The sequence below is a fragment of the Hydra viridissima genome, unplaced genomic scaffold, assembly GCF_058129835.1.
Source record: "Hydra viridissima isolate aposymbiotic clone 2 unplaced genomic scaffold, HvirCarnegie_v1 scaffold_1, whole genome shotgun sequence".
Classification (NCBI taxonomy): domain Eukaryota; kingdom Metazoa; phylum Cnidaria; class Hydrozoa; order Anthoathecata; family Hydridae; genus Hydra; species Hydra viridissima.
In genome coordinates, this window is record NW_028324300.1 from 27,503,811 (window position 1) to 27,523,038 (window position 19,228).

Sequence of the window (19,228 nt, forward strand, 5' to 3'; positions counted from 1 at the left end):
ATTTTTTGAAGTAATAATATCTTATTTATTTCGCTCTACACTCATAAAAACGCAGATATTTACAATCAAAACAATAAGATTGAAACAGTTAGGCAATTAATGTTATTTTATTGTTTCTATGTTGTGTTATTGGACATATATCTTGTTCAACTCACAATTTTGTTTTTCTTTTAAAAATTATTATTAAAATGCTGAAAACTAATTACATTTTCGGTATAAAATATCATTATTTAAAATGATTTGTATTTAACAATCGGATTGTTACAATCAGCAAATAAGTCGGGATAGGCTTTTTGCGGATTTTACGAACCAAATCGTCGGTGCCTAGTGAACATCGAACTGTTTTTTTTAGAGTATCACATGACCGCAGGAATTTTATGAGTGATTACAACTCAAATCATCAACTAATAATTTGTTTAGCACAGTGCAAGATCTCTTCAGACTCCTTTCGTCTTTTCATTTAGCAAAATTGACTACTGAAAGGTAGCACTGATCTCTATAATAACTGGATAGCGCAACTCTAATATCAAAATTGACGCCAAAATCGCCATATTGGAAAGCCCCAGAACAATGAAATCTGATATGTACGATAAAGCGATAAGCCGAAAAACAGAACTTAAAGCTTACGGGATTAAAATTTTTGGGGCTTTCCAATATGGCGATTTTGGCGTCAAAAAATATAAAGTTTTGCTCGGAGTTGCGCTATCCAGCTATTATAGAGATCAGTGAAAGGTAGGCATCTAGTTTTAACAAATATATCTTAAATAAATATATTGTGCATTTCTTAAAATCAAGTTAAGTTTTTGGAACGAGATTTTTATTGATTGAAGAAAGACTCGTTATAAGTACCAAAAGATATAGTCTGCTTGGAGATTTATTGTAATTGAAAAAAAAAAGAAAGAAAAAAAAGAAAGTGTAATAATATGTTTATTGAGGCAATAAGTTTCATAAGATTTACATAAATTAACATGAATATGATAATAAGCTAACAAGCTAGTTAACAAATGTTTCATTAAAGCATCAGTCTTTTCAGGTTTTTTCATTTACTAAAAATTTTTTTTTTCATCTTAAAAAGTTAATCTGAAAAGAATCAACAGGTTTTAAAAAAGTGCTTATTTTGTGCTGTTTCTAATATAATAAGTACTATAATAAGTGCATAGTATAAGTGCATTTCAATAATGTTATGTTCACACCAAAAGTTAAAAGTTTTTGCAAATAGATTCTGTAATATCACTACAAATGCTCAATCCCTGCATCAGCAGTAGTTTGAATATATATCAATCATTTTTACATTACTTTTCAACTTTGACACAGATTTCAATCTTCCCAATTTTTGTTGGTGACTTTTAAAAAGACAATGCAACATTTTAAATTCTAGTTATAATGACAATAACATTTCTATCCTGGTCCAAAGACAAGACTTGAACTTTCTAAATTTTCAGAATATTTTATTGAATATTATTACTGATTATTTTGCATTAAACATTTTAAAATTTAGAACATTCTTTTGACGCACTTGGTTTAATGGCTAACACTTCAGTTAAAACAACTGTTAAACAAAGTGTTGTTGATTTCCAAGAAACTGTTAATCAACAAAATGTTACTGACCCTAACAATTTACCAGCAATTTGTTTGGATCAAGGTATATTATTGAAAACATTTGTTTTAGATTTTCTAGTTTCACCATATTTTATTTTTCAAATTATGAAATGCATTTATTAAAAACATAGTAATATTTGTTTATAAGTTTTAAACTATTACAAATAATTTTTAATTTTTAAATAGTTTCCAATATGTATGTATTTTGTGATTGGTAAATAAGAGATTACACCAAAATTGTTGTTCTTTCAATGACCAAATTATATTTGCTTGTAAAGGGACACATAAAATATATTTTTTAAAGAGTTTGTGATTTTTGAAGTAATAGATATCCTAAGTATGATATGAAAAACGTTTTTTCAATAAAATAATGGTTAGAAAAAAAAGCAAATATAAAAATGTTTGAAGAATGAAAAAAAAAAAGGATACTACTTAAGCTTTAATCAATAAATTTCATTAGAAAAAGTTAAATAGAAGCATTTGAAATGAGAAAAAGAAAAGCTATGCAAGGAAAAACAAAAAAACACACATGTGGTATGAAGTTAAAATAGTTTTTGTTTATTCCGATACTCCCAATTGTGCTTTTAGCCATAAAGATTTTTATTTGTTGGGGCAAAAATGTAAACGGTGGAAAATATTTTAAACCCAAGCATAACTTAATGTACAACTTCACAAAGACCCTCAAAATATTATTTATATTGATGAAACTGTGATTACCATTTCTGCTATTGCAATTCAAAAAATTTTTGTATTGTGTTTTATCAAAAATTATTTTGTTTTTAACATGTTTGTTACAAATTTGAATTTTTTTTTCAAAATTAAAATCAAACAATTAGAAGTGCAAAATAGTTGAAATACAAGGTGTGCAACCATATACAATTGCATGAAAAACAAAACAGTCATAGAATTAAATTTTAAAATTGTTTTGCAATAATGGCTAGAAAAAAGCGACCCAGATCTTTTGATCTTGTTCTTTCAAATCAGATATATATGAAACTGAGAAAAAGTTTTAAGTAAGATATTTTATAACTTATAAGTAATGCAGGTAAACAAAGGAAAACGTATTTTAGAATCTTAAAGGCAAATAGAAAATAATTGTACAAGCCCATTTTTAAAAAAATATAGTCTAGCAAATAGTTATATATATAGACAGCATACTTATTCTTTTTTTTATTAAGTGGAACAGAAAAGTTATATAAAATATGTAATAAAATGATATAGTTAAGTGAATTTTTGAAGATTTAAACCAGTTATAAAGTCTAATAGAAAGAAAGGTGTGCAGTTAGTTAGGATACATCTGTTATTGGACAATTTTTTAATCTGAAAAGATGTATTGATTATTAATGTATTTCTCTCAGATGAAATGCAAAATTTTTAAAAGTTTTTTATTAGAGGGCTTATTTTTCATGTGTACATTAGAACATTTTGTTAAATGTCATTTTAACTTTTAGGCAATTAGCAATGCAAATGTTTTACTTTATACTGAAGATTTATGATTTTAAAAATTTTTTTCTGTAAAGAATTTGAACTTATTAAACTTGGTTTTTTTAAAATTTATTTTTTTTTTATTTTATTGAATATTATTAAACTGATGAAGGTGATCCTAAGATACCATCTAAATAGCACAGCTTTATGTTTTCTTTTATGAGATTGTAAGTCAAAAGCCTTGCTATAACCAGTGCTGCTGATGCTAACTTTGCATCAGCAGCACTGGTTATATAGCATTTTAAAAGAAATATATAGGATTGTAAGTTCCACCGTAACTTAAAATGACAAACTTGTTTTCATTAGAAACATTTTGTTTCAAACAAAACAATTGCAGAAAGTAACAAAAAAAAAACCTTCTGCAGTATAAACACAGGAATTACCTTGTTTTGTTAGATTTGTTCCATCATTTTCTATAAACTAAATCAGCTTAATACTTGTCAACAACATGTTACAATGAATCTCTTTGATTTGTGCAAACTGAACTGCCAATTTAATATTCCTTTTTTAAAATCTGTTTAAAATAAAGTATTTTAATATTTATATTTTGTGTTTTTATTGTTTTTATTATCATGATTGGTTTTTCAGTTAACATAATATTAGTTGTAGTATAATGGTTAATATTGTAATTCTTGTGTATACACACTGTTGAACTAAAATTAGCATACATGCTATTTATAGTTGAACAATTGGTAGTTGACTCGAAAAGTGGTAAAACAGCTGTTTCTGTGCCAGCTAATCATAAGTTGTCAGAACCTAAACCATCATCTTCTTATGCAGGACCACCAAGATATGCTGCTGATCATAATGAAGTATTTTTTACATTTTATAATTTTTATTTTACATAATTTTCTCTATATTATTATACTTTATACTTACTATTACTACTTTACACATAAGGGGTAAAAAGGGATGTTTGACCAATAACCACAATGGTCAGACTCCCCTAAAATAGTTTTAAAATATCTAGCAAGCTTAAAATTTTTAGTTACAGTGATTTTACTAAAAACTATGGGCTCGATGCAAGTCATTCATGCCCCCCTCTCTCCTCTTTTTTTAAACTAAAACTAGTCTATACACTTAAAAAATTTTAATTTGTTTTTTTTTTCAAGTATATTTTGCTTCATGTTCTGGTATCTGGTAAAATATAAAATATAATGCAAGGATTTTATTTGTTTCAGAAATTTGGCTTTTCACACTATTTTAACTATAATTTTATGTTAAATTTAAAAATTCCAAAAAACTAGATTTGGAAAGAGATAACATTTATAAAGTTACTCCTTGTTTAGGAAAAATATAATGTGTTAAAAGATCAAGCAAAAGTGAGTGATATTCTTGATAATTCAGAATTGCTGTTACAACTAGCAATGATGGTTGGGAAAGACTGGTGGATTTTAGGACGTTTTTTATCAGTCAAAGATCATGAACTCAATGCTATAGGCATTGACTGTAATGATTTGATAGAGAAGGCGTACAGAATGTTAAGCACGTGGAAAAACCAACAAAAATTTCCTACATTAAATGCTTTAGCAAAAGCAATATATAAGATAAAAAGAGTTGATTTGATAAAAGTGTTGGAACAGTTTTCAAGTACTTAATTTTTCAATTTGTTTTAAGTAGAATAAATTTTTTAGCAATTTTTTTCTTTTTCTTTTTTTTTTTTTTTTTTTTTTTTCTTCTAAACCTGAAAATTGAAACTTTTTCTAAACCTGAAATGTAAAACTTTTTCTAAATCTGAAAATTCTCTGAAGTTTGTTAACTAAATTATTTTTTATACATAACAAAAATATTGTTAAAATGTTGCTCTCTTGTATTTTGCTTTTTTTTATAATAGAAGTATAACTTATTATGATTTGTACAAACAAAATTTTGATTGTTTTAGTGTTTTGCTCATTTTTAATAATATACTTATTAGATAAATCATTTGAGACAGAAAATCCCATGAAGCCATCTATTGAAGATAAAGCAGGTAAGCTGTGTAAAAGATATTTTGCAATATACAACTTCTTATTGTTTTATTATTAAGTATTTTTAAAAAAATGATCACATCAGAAAACAATCATTTGAAAATGTTCATGAGATTTAACTCATTCAAGGATTATTTCTATTTAGTCATTTTAATTGAATAATTTTTTTGATTAATAATTAGTTGCCATGATCTCCATTAACAATAACTAAATGAATTTTAAGGGGACCCAGGGTAACTTTGACATATTTAAACAATTTTAATTAGAGTAAATTATTCTCAAATGGTTTCCCACTTCTATTGACCACTCTGCATTCTAAAATTCTTCTCCTACTTTACTTGTGAATAGCATTACCCAAGTTCAGGGAAATTTATTGGAATTTGTATTCATTTGTTCAATCTCCTCAATTGTTAATATTATCTTATTGAAGGGGGAAAAATTGAATTGTAACATTATTGTAATTATAACATTCCAGTTGTAACTAGTCAAAATTAAGTGATGATGTGAAATCTGGATGCATGACAATTATGTCAAATAATCTTGCAGAAATAAGCATGTCCTATATAAAATATCACTTGCAAAGAATAAATTTATAGATATGCAAACCAAAATTCTAAGCATAAAAATTTTGTTTAAATATCAAAATAAATCAGTTTTATTTTTGGTACGTGTTTTTTTAAATATAAGAAAAGGTTTTATCTTAATTGCCAAATTGAAACAATTAACAGAAAAATTATACACTGAATGTTTCAATGATATGTATTTTCAATGATATTTTATACAAGAAACATTGACAATTTTTCCAATGAAAATATTTATAAGTTGTTACATATTTATTGTATTTATATGAAGCAATTGCTTGTTAAATATAAATAGAATATTCAGATATTTTTTGTTTTCAGGAATGCTGCTACTAGGACTGGTTTAAAATATTTCATGAACAAAACAAAATTCAGCACTTATAAAGTAATAGAATCTTATCTATTGACAAAAACAGTATAAAAACCAAGCTTTTAATTTAAAGAAACTTTCATATAGCTTTATATTGAAAATGGTTTTTGTAAAATTTAAATTTCTAATTGGCTGTCATCAGTTTACTTGTATACCTTTTACTTAAAAGAAAAAGAATAGTGTAAGATTAAGATAGATGAAATAATATTGTAAGTAAAAAAAGGATAGTGTAAGAAATAATAGATGAGTAAATAAATAAAAATAAGGGTTGTGTAAGAGCAAGATACTAAGTGTGAAGTAATAGCTTATAAAAATTACTCCAGGTAAATATTCACAGTTATTTTCTAAAATAAACATGTATTAGGAATCCATCTTAAGCTTCTAGGATTTTCAACATAATAGTGATGTAATGAATGATTTTTTTTTCTTTTTAATAAAGAAAAAAAAAATCATTCATTACATTACTATTATGATTTTTGCATTAACAATAAAAAAAAATTTTTTTTTAAAAAGTCAAATAAATCTTTTTTTTATTATTCTTTTAGAAATGCAGGAAGCACTCAAACAGTTTTATCTTAAAACTTACGGAAAAATGGATGAAATTGTGCACTTAGTAAAAACTCCAGCTAAAGTTGAGTTTTTAAGTAAGTTCATTGAATTAACTGTAGTTGATGCAGGTGAAGTGGAAAAAGATATTGTAAGTATTGCTGAACGAGAGTTATTTCTTAAAAGACAAATGGCCTATAAGCCAATTAAGTTTAATGATGTGTTTTCAAAAGAACAATCTTTACTCCTGATATCTGGTATTGCTGGAATTGGAAAAACTTGTTTGCTCAGAAAGTGTTTACTTGACTGGGCCAGGGGTATCTTATGGAAAAATGTGGATATAGTTCTTTATCTTGAATGCAGAAAGTTAAATCAATATCAAAATATTGGAAGCATAAACGAGTTGCTAAATGTTTTTTACAAAAATGTTTTTAAAGAAGAGGTTAATGAACACTTTTCAATATTGCTTGTCATAGATGGGTTAGATGAGTTTGCTTATTTGGATGAATTAATAAATCACAATCCCCAAATTTCAAGCAAAAAACCCATAGTTAATGTGTTAGCTGATGCTTTGGACTTTCAAAAATACAAATGTGTTGTTGCTGGAAGAGTTGGAGCTATATCACGATACAAAGAGGTAGTGGCAGAATGTACAGACAAGTTAACCATTCAAATAATGGGTTTTAATGACAAAGGAGTTAGCGAGTATATTGAAAACATTGGCAACAAAAAAGAAAGCATTAAAAATGTTCTTAAAGAGTCTCACAATGCTAAAGCAATGGCATCTGTTCCATTTTATTTATCTGCAATGTGTGCAATTATTTCTTTCAGTGATTCTTATTCTTTCAACACTATGACTGAGCTGTATTGCTGTATTTTTTTATACTTTTTTCAAAAACACATTTGCAAAACCAATGAAGCAGTTCATTGTATGATGCAAAGTGAGAGTAACAAGCAACATGTTTTAAGAGTTTGTAAAGTTGCATGGGAGTTGTTCAATCAAGGTAAAATAATTTTCTCCCAAGATGAAATGAAAGGTATTATCAATGACTTTGACAAAGTTGAAAAGGAACTTTTGGGTTTCATTGAAAGAGTTGAATCACAACTGGGTTATCAATATCAGTTTGCTCACCTCACTTTAATGGAGTTTTGTGCTTCAGTTCATGCACACAATCATTTGAGTTCTGATGAGATTATAAGTAACAAAAAGTTGCATAGCTGTTTGCCTATGATCTGTGGACTAGAAAATGAAAATAAAAGATGTTTTGTTAGATTTCTTGCTAACTTAAAGAATTCAAATGAAGAAAGAAATTCATTGCTTAATGCTGTACTGGGTAAGTTAATAAAGAATGTTTATTTGAATTATATTTTACTGTTTGTCTTGAGTTTTCATTATTAGTTTCTTATGGTTATAATGATTTATGGGTTTTCTTTTATTTTAAGGTTTGGTGTAAGTTTAAATATAAAATAGGTTTTTTTCTTACTTTTAAGTTGAAGAATTTGTATTATAACTTTTAAAACTTGTAACATCTAACATATGTATAATAGGCTAAACTTATCCAAAATAGTATTCTAAATTACTCAATGTTTAAATAATAATGCTCATAAAATATAAAATAAGTGTAAAATAAAAAATGCTTAAAAAAACTTTAAGGGTTTTGTCCATGTCACATGCCACATTAGAAGTTAAAGTGAGTAAAAAGAAAAGTAGAATTTTAAAAAGGGTCGAGCCATTTACAGCATTAATTTCTATGATCTAATGGTCTACAACATAAAGGAATAGAAAATATTTCTATGACAGAATATTCACTTTTGTTCCAGGATCAAATATATTGCAACAAAAAGATAGGATCGAATAATTTATGGTCGAAACAAAACGCATCATGTAACGTAACCAAATAAAAATAGAGACAATCAAATTTTTTTAAAAACAGATAGATGGTTAAAGTTTTTATTTGTCTTCAATAAATCTGTCAAAAGATTATACTTGGTTGTGCCATCACACATCTGTGGTGTTAGTACTTCAGATACACAAAACCATTGTGGGTTTTATTTTTAAAAAAAGCAAACTCAACAGCAATATAAAAAAGTTTTTCTTCTTTCACTTTCAGCTTTTTTGCATTTCATTTTAAATGCTGATTTTTGTAAATTAGGACAGACAATACAAGGAGAACCTTCAGAATAAAAACTAAGCTTTACTTTTAATGTGTCATCAAATACTTTTTTACATCTGTAGCTCAATATTTCTGGAAGAACATCCAAATCATGAAGTGACTATAAGACTGACTTTATAGTTTTGCAGATTTGATTGAGCTAGTGTATTTAGCTCAATGCAACCTTCAGTTATGGGTGTTAACCGAACAATCGACTAAACAAAGTTAAGCGATTTCTTGATTAAAATAAATTAATTCTTAATTGATTAATTTCTTTACGATTATTTGTAACTTTTCTGATTTAAAAATTTAAAAGTTTGCTGTTTTTTTGAAAACAAACAGGAATTACTTGTACTTTTGTCTGGTAAAAATGGCTGGAAAACTCAAGGACTGAAAATCTCTGATGATCGATATCCCATAAAGACAATTGTTATGAACTATGCAAACTCAATCAAGTTAAAAAAAGCTCAAGAGCTTCGGAGAAAGATTAAGATTTTTGTACAATTAAGACACAAGTATCTTCAATTTCACATGTTGAGCTAGAAGATACTTGTGTCTTAATTGTACATTGTTTAGACAAATGAAAAAAGTTCAGTAATGGAAACAACTTTAAAAGAACTAATCAATGATGAGGATAATTAAATTGAAGAAGCTGATTCTGATCCTGATGATGATAATGACAATGAAGAATACTGGAATGAATAAAGTAATAGCTCTGTTGATGAGGGAATCCAATTTAATGAAGACTATGGTATTCTTATATCAAAGGTTCATAAAACGCTCAAGATGTTTAGAAAATCATCTCTTTAAAAATAATATTCTTCAAAACATTTATTGAACTGATTCAAATAAAGAGCTTAAGTTTATTTTGGATGTTAAAACAAGATTCTCTAATCACTATGTTAAAATGATTCTTGGAATTAAAAGATGTGTTTGTAAAAAGTTTTGTGGATACATCCAGAGAAGATTTGATTTTAAAAGCAGAAGAAATAAAACACATCTCTGATATTGTTCAGGCTCTTGATATTGTAGAGCTAAGTATGATATTGGGGAATAGATACTGTGATTTAATAAAATCTGATAAAATTAATTTGTTTTTAGTGCACTATCTTAGAGAGCAAAATGCTATTATAGATTAAAGTTTATTTACTTTTGTCCCTTAGAGAATTAATTAAAGAAGAAATTCAAACAATGTTGGTTTACTTTGCTGTATAGAATGTCCGGGTTACTATAAATTAGATTCAGACTCATCAGATATTCTTTTAAAGTATCCAAATAAAAATGAAGTTGCTAAAACAGCAAGAAAAATATGTTTTTTTCAACATAAGGATAACCGAAGAAAAGTGAACTAGAAGGGAAAAATAAAGCCATGCTCTTTAGAAAAGGTTTACAATGCCATTCTAAGGCTTCCCACATCTTCTATAGAAGCAGAAAGAAGTTTTAGTGCCGCTGATTTGTTTATTACTAAGTTACAAACTAGTTTAAATGATGATACTATTAATAACCTATGTTTTTTAAGATCATATCTGACGAAAAAAGAGAAATAAAACCTTTATGAGTAGCAATATACTTTTTGTAAATCAAAAAACTTCAATTTTATAAATTATTATAAAATTAATCGATTAAATTTACAAAAATAGTTGATGATCATGATTAAGATGATTTTCCTTATCTCTAGGGAATGAGAATTGATTGTTAAACCCAAAAAGTATCGGTTTACAATTTTCAATTTTTTGTTATTTTGCAAAGCAAAGGATAAAATTATTTAAATTCATTTGTTTTCCCACACTTTTTTTTTGATTTCTCATTAAAAAATAATTTTTTTTTTAAAAAGAAAATTTCATAAATTGTGCTTTTTTTTTTTGTTAGCCTTGTTGCCCAAAAAAGTAATGTATGCTAATGGTAAGAATTATTTATTATTTCTATTTGTCTATATAAACTTTTACATGATTAATGCATTGAAAATGCGATTGCTTTTCAAGAAAATTTCTTTGGTTTGTTTACTCGCCTTAAGTTTAAAGTAACGCTGGTCAACGCAATTCTTGTTTCCTTAATTTTTTTACTGTTAGGGGGCGTCCTTAAAGTACATACACATTAAATTACTGATTTTGGACCACCACCACCTCCACCCCCCTCTTCTTTCTCCATTTGTACACACTTTTATGCTTTTAACGACACCCTCTCCTTCTGCTACAAACATGTTATTAATAAAAAAAATTAAAAAAAAAGTTGGGGGGGTCAGAAATTCAGAAAAATTTTGCTTTAACATCCAATCAAATGATATTGCAGAAGAAAAAAGAAGATTTGAACAACAATCACTCGCTTTCTCTTTTCTTTCAGTGACCAAAGTCAAAAAAAATTTATAAGATTTTTTACATTCAAGAAATTCATTTTTGTTAACATACAGATCAAATTTTAGGAATACTTCTTGAGGAAAATAGTCATACCGCATACGTAATCGCTGTTTTGAATACCGCCTCCCCTTGTACGTACTTGTACATTTTTTAGTCACTTCCTCTCCCTTCATACCTTTATACGTACTTTATGGATGCCTCTTTTTTGGGTATTTCTATGGCCCTGTCTATGAAAAAAATACTGGGAGATTACTAACAGCTTTACTTTTTAAAATATAGAGTTTTGCTATTTTACAAGAAAATTGATAGATATCTTAACAAAATTTACGAGTGCAGGAAGTGGATTTTTATGTTTATATTGCACTCTAGCTCTCGTAAGTTTGATAGCATGCACTCAATAAGCTTGGTCATTTTTTATACCAACTCTCAGCTTTTTCCGCACTAGTTTTTGTCACCAATGGTGTTTGACCATGGGCGCATAAGAGATGGATGTGCAACGATATTGTTTTATTTGCGAGCGTTGCTCGTTGCGCATTGTTACAAATCTTTTATTTTAAACAATAGAAATTAAACTATATTAAAGTCTGTCGGATTCGTCAAAAATTTTTGATTTAGTCTAACCAGTCACATAAACTTCCTATTAGTTATTCGAGATAACAGCAATAGAACCAATTTTGTATAGCTAGACATTTTTAATATTTTAAGAAATAACGCTAATGATGATATAGAAATTGAGATCATTTACTTAACTACTTTAGTACATGTGTAACTAGAGACATAATAAATAATACAAAATATCAACTAGTTTTGTAACTACCTAGAGCATATTGGTTTCATGTCCAGGGAACAACTCCATCTATTATATTGCTGTAGACTTCCAGTGTATGAATATTATAGAATTTCCTATTTTTATGTTTAACAACAGAGATATAGTAAAACAGGGTAAAATGAAATAGTTATGACTATGCTTATTTTTTTGTTCTTAAATAATTATTGAATAAACATTTTTCAAATATTTTTTGATCATGTTGCAGAGAATTTTTTTCTGAATAAGATGATGTCAAATTTTAATTAAAAAAAAAAGTTTTTTTTTGATAGTTTGTTAAAGTTTTCGAATGGGTGATGATATTTTTTTTCTTTTTTTGAAAAATGGACATAAAACTCTCGGAAATTAAATTTGATATTAATGAACTTAATAAGTATACTGGTAGAACTTTTTACGCTGGTCAAGAATCTTTTTTCGTTTGCTATTCAGGGAAAAAAGTAATGAGTTAAAAACAAAAACGGAGACATGTGGGGTTGAATGAAATACGCTAATTTCTCACTTGTTAAATGTGGCTTTTATTAGTTAAATCTCAAGTGACCAATCAATCTCTATAAATTTTTTGTATAAATTTTAAATCAGTTCTTGATAAATCTATTCTAATATAAAATATGCCTCGAAACAACTTGCTTAAAGAAAAACCATACAATGAAGAGCAGGTTGCGCTTGTAGTAGCCAAAGTACAAAGTGGTGAATTTTCACTTAACAAAACTGCTCAATCATTCAGCATACCAGTAGTAACTCTTCACAGGCAATCCAGACGATGCCGGATGGATGGAAGATAAGCAATTTGTGAATTGGCTCACTGGCACACAAATAAATTCCAGGTAATTAGTTTAATCTTTACTTTAATCAATTAATTACTTAAATAAATCTAATTATAGTTATCCAGTTATAGGCATTCAGATTTTAGTTGTAGATGGACATGTTACACATGTCACTTATCGGGTTGTACTTATTTGTATCAAAAACAATATCTTGTTAATTTGCTTACCAGCTCATTCGTCACACATTCTACAGCCACTAGATGTTGGTGTTTATTGTCATGTCAAAAGAGTTTGGTGCAAGTTACTTCAACAGTTTTATACAGAGATAAAGTTCAGCAACTTATCAAAAGAATGTTTTAGCCAACTGCAAGCGAAACTTTTTAGCTCTGGTGAAGTTTTTATACGCACCCAAATAGTTAGTGGATTTCAGAATACTGGCTTGTTTCCACTTGACATCAGTAAAATCGATCAGTCAAAATTGCAAGTTGCTAATACGTTTGAAACACGGACACCTCAACTTGAGCCTTCATCATCTCAACCACCAGAATCTATGAAAGTACCACCACCACTACTAGCACCAGGAACTACACCATCTCAGCCACTGCTATTTGAATCTATATCAACATCTAGCATCAGCATATGTTGCATAACATCACCTTCAAAGTCACCTCCAAAGCCAATTCGCCTGCAAACAACCTTCAATAGTCTAATAAGTCCAGCTATTCATAAGGAAATTCAAAAAGAAGTTGAAAAACAATTGCAATCGGCCCAATCGCTTGCAGCAGCTTTGCAACAGATGTTTCGCATCCAACACGTTGACACAAAAAAAAGGAAAAATGTAGGCTTACCAAGGTTTGAAAGGGAGTGTCTCAATAAACCTGAAATACTCGAGAGATTGAAAGGTGTTGAGAGCAAAAAAAGCAGCAAAGCAAGCTAAAAAACAACGTAAGCTTAGCTTTAATGACGAGCAGCAAATAAACCAAGCAACAACAGCAACTCCAACAACAATAACAGCTGCAAACCAAGTCAAGTGTAAAAAGTGCCGTAAAGTTTTAGGCGAAGCTTTAACAAGTCAATATATGGAATGGTATCAGTGTGAAAATTCAAAATGCAAGGTTTGGTTTTGTCAAACATGCATACCAAAGCAATTTGTAAAAGCCGCTGAGTTTTACCGCACCAAAAAGTGTCGCACAAGTGACAATTCAGCTCAACTTCTAGTACCTCTCTACGACTCAACATCATCACAAGAATAAAGTTTTTTTTATTTGGTTGTTTTTTCGATTGTTATTATTGGTTGCGTTTTGTTTTTTTAGTTGAGTGTTGTTTTAATTACACACAGATTTGCGTATTTCATTCTCTCCGAATGAAAATTTTTTTCAACTAAATAAAGTTTCTTAAAAAACTAAAAACTTTTTTTACTTGATTTGTATATATTTAAATACAGCTCAAATTTCTCTAACTCTTTAAAAAAAAAAAAAATTAGAATCCTTTTTTCGTTAAAAAAATTAATTAAAATTCTTAACTATTTCATTTGACCCCATTTTACTTTACATACACATAAGGATAAATAACTCATACATAAAATGAATGTAAATACAATAAGGAATAAAATAATTTGTCACAGTTTTAAAGAATTTAGCAAAGCCAATTTATGGTAAACCGCAAGAATAACTAATTATTTAATACTAGCCATTCCAGACGATTTTTTTATAATTCAAATAAACATATGTAATTTATATCATTGTATAGAGCTTGACTTGACTTAAAAAATGAGGGGTCATTCGGCCTTTGAAGTTAAGCGGATCTAAAGTTATTTAATTTTTTGTAGTGCAAAATTTGATGATTTTTTGACGAAAGGTATAGGGCCTAAGTATGGAAAATTTGCATTGTTATGGCACCGAAAATTTGCATTATTATGGCACGCAAAATCAAAACAAACGTCGTAAAATATGCGAAGGAATATAGAATATATATATATATATATATATATATATATATATATATATATATATATATATATATATATATATATATATATATATATACACACACATAATTTCTATATACAAATCCTTAGAACCTATTCTTCAAGAAAACATAAATAAATAATTGTTACAAAAAGAGGAAAGACTAAACTTGCAATTTCCACCTAAACACTTTTTAAAAACACTTTTTTTTTTTCTATAAAAATAAACCTTGAAGTTTTGAAACGCTAAGAACTAAAAATTTATGTATAAAAGTTAAAAAGTGTCCACATTCCATTAGATTCCTCATCCCTTTTTTAATATATACGGAAAGTTTTATAAAAATTGGATGTGTTTTGGTACTAAGGAATCCTAACCTCCAAAAGCTTGTTTTAAAAAAACGTTCCCGCTTCAAGCTTTTTTTTTAAAAGTGGTCTTAAGATATGGATAAAATTTAAATGAAGCCATATAAACCACAGTACTTTCTATATATGGCTGGAAAGAGATTGAGTAACACTAATTGATGCAAAAAACCTCAAGGTGTTTGCTTAAGCGTACAAAAAGATAATAGAAAGTAAAGTTCATGAAAATTACGTGTTTTTTTGTCAAACGTCAAATGTTTTTCGTTGAGCCGTGGAATCGCTATTAATGTTAACATTATATAATTTACCAGCTATATATAAACTAATTTTTATTTGACAAAAACATGGGTTATGTGGTACTTATGACAACTGAAATAATATATGAAATATAAAAAAAGAAAACATAAAATATCTGGCCGCATTTTTTATATTTCGCTATACTTTTTTTAGTCATTTTAAAATTATCCTTACAGGTCTATTTTATCATTGACGGACTTTGTTTACACAACTCGCATGGCTCGCTGATTTCTGCGGCCTCTTTGATGTAAAACAATGAGTTGCACGTCCATCTCTTATACGTCCGTGGTTTAATAAATATTTAGAAGTGAAAAAATGATTTTTTAAGCTTATTTAAAATCTTTTCGATTGCTTTAATCTCTTCAATATGCAAAATAATATCTATTTGATATTTATTAAACACGATATTGTGTTTTAAAAAGTTGTTTGTTTTGAGTAAATGTTGTTGCGAATAAATAAGTGTTGATAATAATATTAATGTGTTATTATTCAACTTCTTTAGATGAAGTGCGAAAGATGTTTTTGGAATGCTTCTTTGAGGCGCAACCGTTAACAGAGGAGTTGAAAAGATTAATCGATAAACGATGGTGGGAGATTTTTATAGGCGATGAACAAACTGCTCGAGAAGTTTCACATGAGAAATATTTTATGGAAAAATTTATTGAAGCAGGATGCAAGTTGAAAGTTTTATTTGTTCGTAACATGACTACTTTTAAATGGAAAGATCTTTTATCTGAGGATGAGAAAAAACTTCTCATTTTATGTTCGACGAACGTTTGTTGGGTCTACTTACAACATCCTGTTAAGATAGATGGATGGTCACCAAAACATAAGATTGAAGTATTGGATATAAGAAGAAATGAAATATCAAAGAACGAGTTCGAAGATTTATTACTCCCGTGGATTCGACTTACTGAAAAGTTGCATCTTGAACTTTTTGACGACACAAGCTACATCGGCGACATTTGTGAATGGCTTCGTGATTCAAACTTCAAGAAGTTGAGGATCTGGTACAATCGAAAATTTTTTTATAACATCATGGAGTTGAAAATGTTTAAGTTGAAAAATACGAAAATTCCTTAAATTTTAAAATATTTTTTAATAAGTTAAATAATTATGTAAAATGTATAAATAATGCAACTATCTATGTAATGAATGTCGACTAAGTAATTAAAAAATAAAAAACAATTTTCTTTGAAAACATGAAACGTGGAAAAAAGATGGAAAGATTTTCATTTTTATATCGAGTTTCATTTCGATAGTTTTTTTGTTTGTTAAAACTCAAAGAATTTTTTAAATAATTGAAAAAAATTTTAATTAAGCAATAAAAAAAGTTAAACAAATAAATTAAACAAAAGATTATTTGGGTTGATTTTTTAAAAGCTTCTGTTTTTTTAAAGAATGATGGATTTTTTTTTCTCGAAGGAGGAGAATTGACAGTTTTTAAATCTATTTTTGTAAAAAAATTTTTGACTTTTATTGAAGATAATTAGTTTGTATTTTTTGTAATATCGTACATTAATTGAAATGAACTTTCAAATATTCAGAGTTTTGGTATTAGATATTCTTACTATTTAAGTCAGAAGGATTGAAGTATTGGGTCCCAATGAAGCAAGCTTAAAGAAAGTAATTTTTGAAACAGTTTATGTTTTTGAAAGATATGGCTGCTTAATCACAAAAGTGGTCTGAGATGTTTTATTGGCGGCGTAATCTTTCTTGTCAGTAATTTCTTTAGAATTTTTGTCATGAGCTTAGAACATGGACGTATAAAAGATGGTAGAGATAAAACAATCGAGGTCGATATGTTTCGAAGTCGAAGCTTCGACGTCGCTAAAACTCGTGTGTTAGGGCTGTCCAGAAATTATTACACAACCCAGAACATAGCCTAGTGAAGTTTTTCCCATTATACTATCAATGCTTTATTGAAAAACATTTTTTACAGATTTATTTAAAGTCTTCTAGGGGTTGCTCAAAGCTCTTGAACATTTTAAGTAAATTTTAACAGAAAATGTACAAAAACGCTATGTTATTTTTAGTATAACTGTCAAAAAATGTTGAAATTGATCAATTTAAGTTATTGATTAATTAAGTTATGGATGCCAATTGATAAGTTGATGATTATTTAAGTTATTGTGAGTATTTTTTTTTTAAATTTTACACAATTTTGACCCAATTTTGACCCAAATTTGACCCAAATCAAACAAATTGTATGTCATAAAACACATAGGAAATAATGTTTTTGTTATAATAGTTATTTATTTTACCTGCATGCTATGATTGGGTACATACAATTTTTCATTTTTGTTTAGAAAAAATGTTGACTAGGAGTGGAAAAGAACTAAAAGTGACAAACCCAATTATACCGTCTTCACCATTACCTTCGAGTGTTCCCGCAACTCCGTCATCTTCAAAACCTACCACTAGAACTAGTACAAATTTTTGGTTGATTGGTCAACCATGTTCATCAATTACAGGAGCAAAGTTACCTACACGCAGACAGGTGATGAAGTATGTTTTATATCTGAGACATGATCCTGATAGCGTTGGTAACAGTGTTAAGAATGAAGAAATTTCTTACATCGTTGCAGACAGTGTTGCAGATTTTTGGCACATGGCTCGCATCAAAACCAAAGTAAGACAAAACTGTATGTTTGATGTTCTTGGATTATGGAATGAATGGACCAGTTTAAAAAAAAATAGAAGTCGTGCCACCGACCCTGGTAACAAACGAGAAAACTTCATCTCAGAGCTTGATATGCTTTTCGACATTGGTGCTCCAGATCCAATTGATGACATAAGAAAATCTAGACTTCTATCTCAGAAACACAAAGATGATGACATTGCGTTTTATCTTGATCAGAAACATGAAAGAAATTCTAGTATGAATGGCCAGGATAAAATTTTTGAAGCAAAGGCTTTACAGTTTCTGACCAGAATTGAACAGCAGCAACAACGACAAGAAAAAGAAACAGAAAGACTAGAATAAAGAGCAGCTGCAGAGCTAGAAGGAAATGAATTTTTTGAAGAGTCCGAGGATGATGCACAAGTTGGTTGTACGGAAATTGATCCGGATTTTGAGCCAGATCACATTATTGAAAAAATAGAGTTTCAAGAATTTGTTACACTTCAAGTTCCCAGAAAAATTATGGAATGTGACGAGTTAACGACAGCAGCCGATCGGTTAAAGTTGTCCGACAATCAAACTACAATGATAGTTTCAGCTATAATAAAAGCAGCGGGTGGCAATCTAGACGACTTCGATGTATCCCGTTCAACTACGCGTCGAAAGCGAATGTCAAACAGACAGCACATTGCAGAAAACATAATGGAGAAAATAAAGGAAAAACCATTTCAATATGGTGCCATGCACTGGGATGGAAAGTTACTGCAGGACTCTCTTGGTGATAAGTTTGAACGTCTAGCAATTCTTCTGTCAGGTTCACCAGAATTTTCATCGGGAAAATTGCTGGGTGTGCCACAACTAGGAGATTCTAAAGGACAAACTCAAGCTGATGCCTCATATGATCTCTTAGAAGCATGGGGATTAAAAGAATCAGTTGTCGCTTTGGTATTTGATACTACAGCAAGCAACAGTGGGGTCCATAAGGGTGCAGCTAAACTTATCGAAGAACTTGTTGATAAAAAGCTATTTTATCTTGCTTGTCGTCACCATATCCTTGAACTTGTAGCTAGCGCTGTTTGGAAATCACTGTTTGGTGAAATCAGAGGACTAGAAAACAAAATGTTTGCTACCTTCAAAGAGGCATGGTCAGGTCTCGATAAGCAATCACCTATCCAGTTGCTGAAAATTGAAAATCCATGGTTGTTGGAAGTTAAAGAACGAGTCATTGAAAATTTAAAAATGCTGCTCAATAGCAAGGAATCATCTGTGTTTCCTCGGGATGACTACCGAGAGTGCGCAGAAAATAATCTTATTGTTCTGGGTGAAACACCACCTCG

At 28.7% G+C, this 19,228-nt stretch overlaps 1 protein-coding gene across 2 annotated transcripts; it reads left to right on the forward strand.

Moving 5' to 3' along the window:
• Positions 1-359: 359 nt before the first annotated feature.
• Positions 360-16,475, forward strand: LOC149894254 (uncharacterized). Of its 2 annotated transcripts, none has more exons than XM_090076183.1 (8): positions 360-483; positions 1,499-1,642; positions 3,766-3,896; positions 4,374-4,674; positions 5,000-5,053; positions 6,548-7,882; positions 10,571-10,603; positions 15,771-16,475. In XM_090076183.1, the coding sequence occupies exons 2-8, from the start codon at positions 1,525-1,527 to the stop codon at positions 16,349-16,351; spliced, it is 2,553 nt and encodes an 850-aa protein (XP_089932309.1). In that variant the 5' UTR covers positions 360-483; positions 1,499-1,524; the 3' UTR covers positions 16,352-16,475. The 2 variants fall into 2 exon arrangements, with proteins under 2 accessions (XP_089932309.1, XP_089932310.1); XM_090076184.1 differs by lacking the exon at positions 360-483 and adding an exon at positions 616-732.
• Positions 16,476-19,228: the final 2,753 nt, after the last annotated feature.

Excerpts from the sequence above, each read along its gene's own strand:
- LOC149894254 (XM_090076183.1), top strand. The coding sequence starts at position 1,525 with ATGGCTAACACTTCAGTTAAAACAACTGTTAAACAAAGTGTTGTTGAT. Across the intron at positions 3,897-4,373 it reads ATGCTGCTGATCATAATGAA|GAAAAATATAATGTGTTAAA; the intron begins GTATTTTTTACA and ends CTCCTTGTTTAG. Across the intron at positions 7,883-10,570 it reads ATTGCTTAATGCTGTACTGG|CCTTGTTGCCCAAAAAAGTA; the intron begins GTAAGTTAATAA and ends TTTTTTTGTTAG.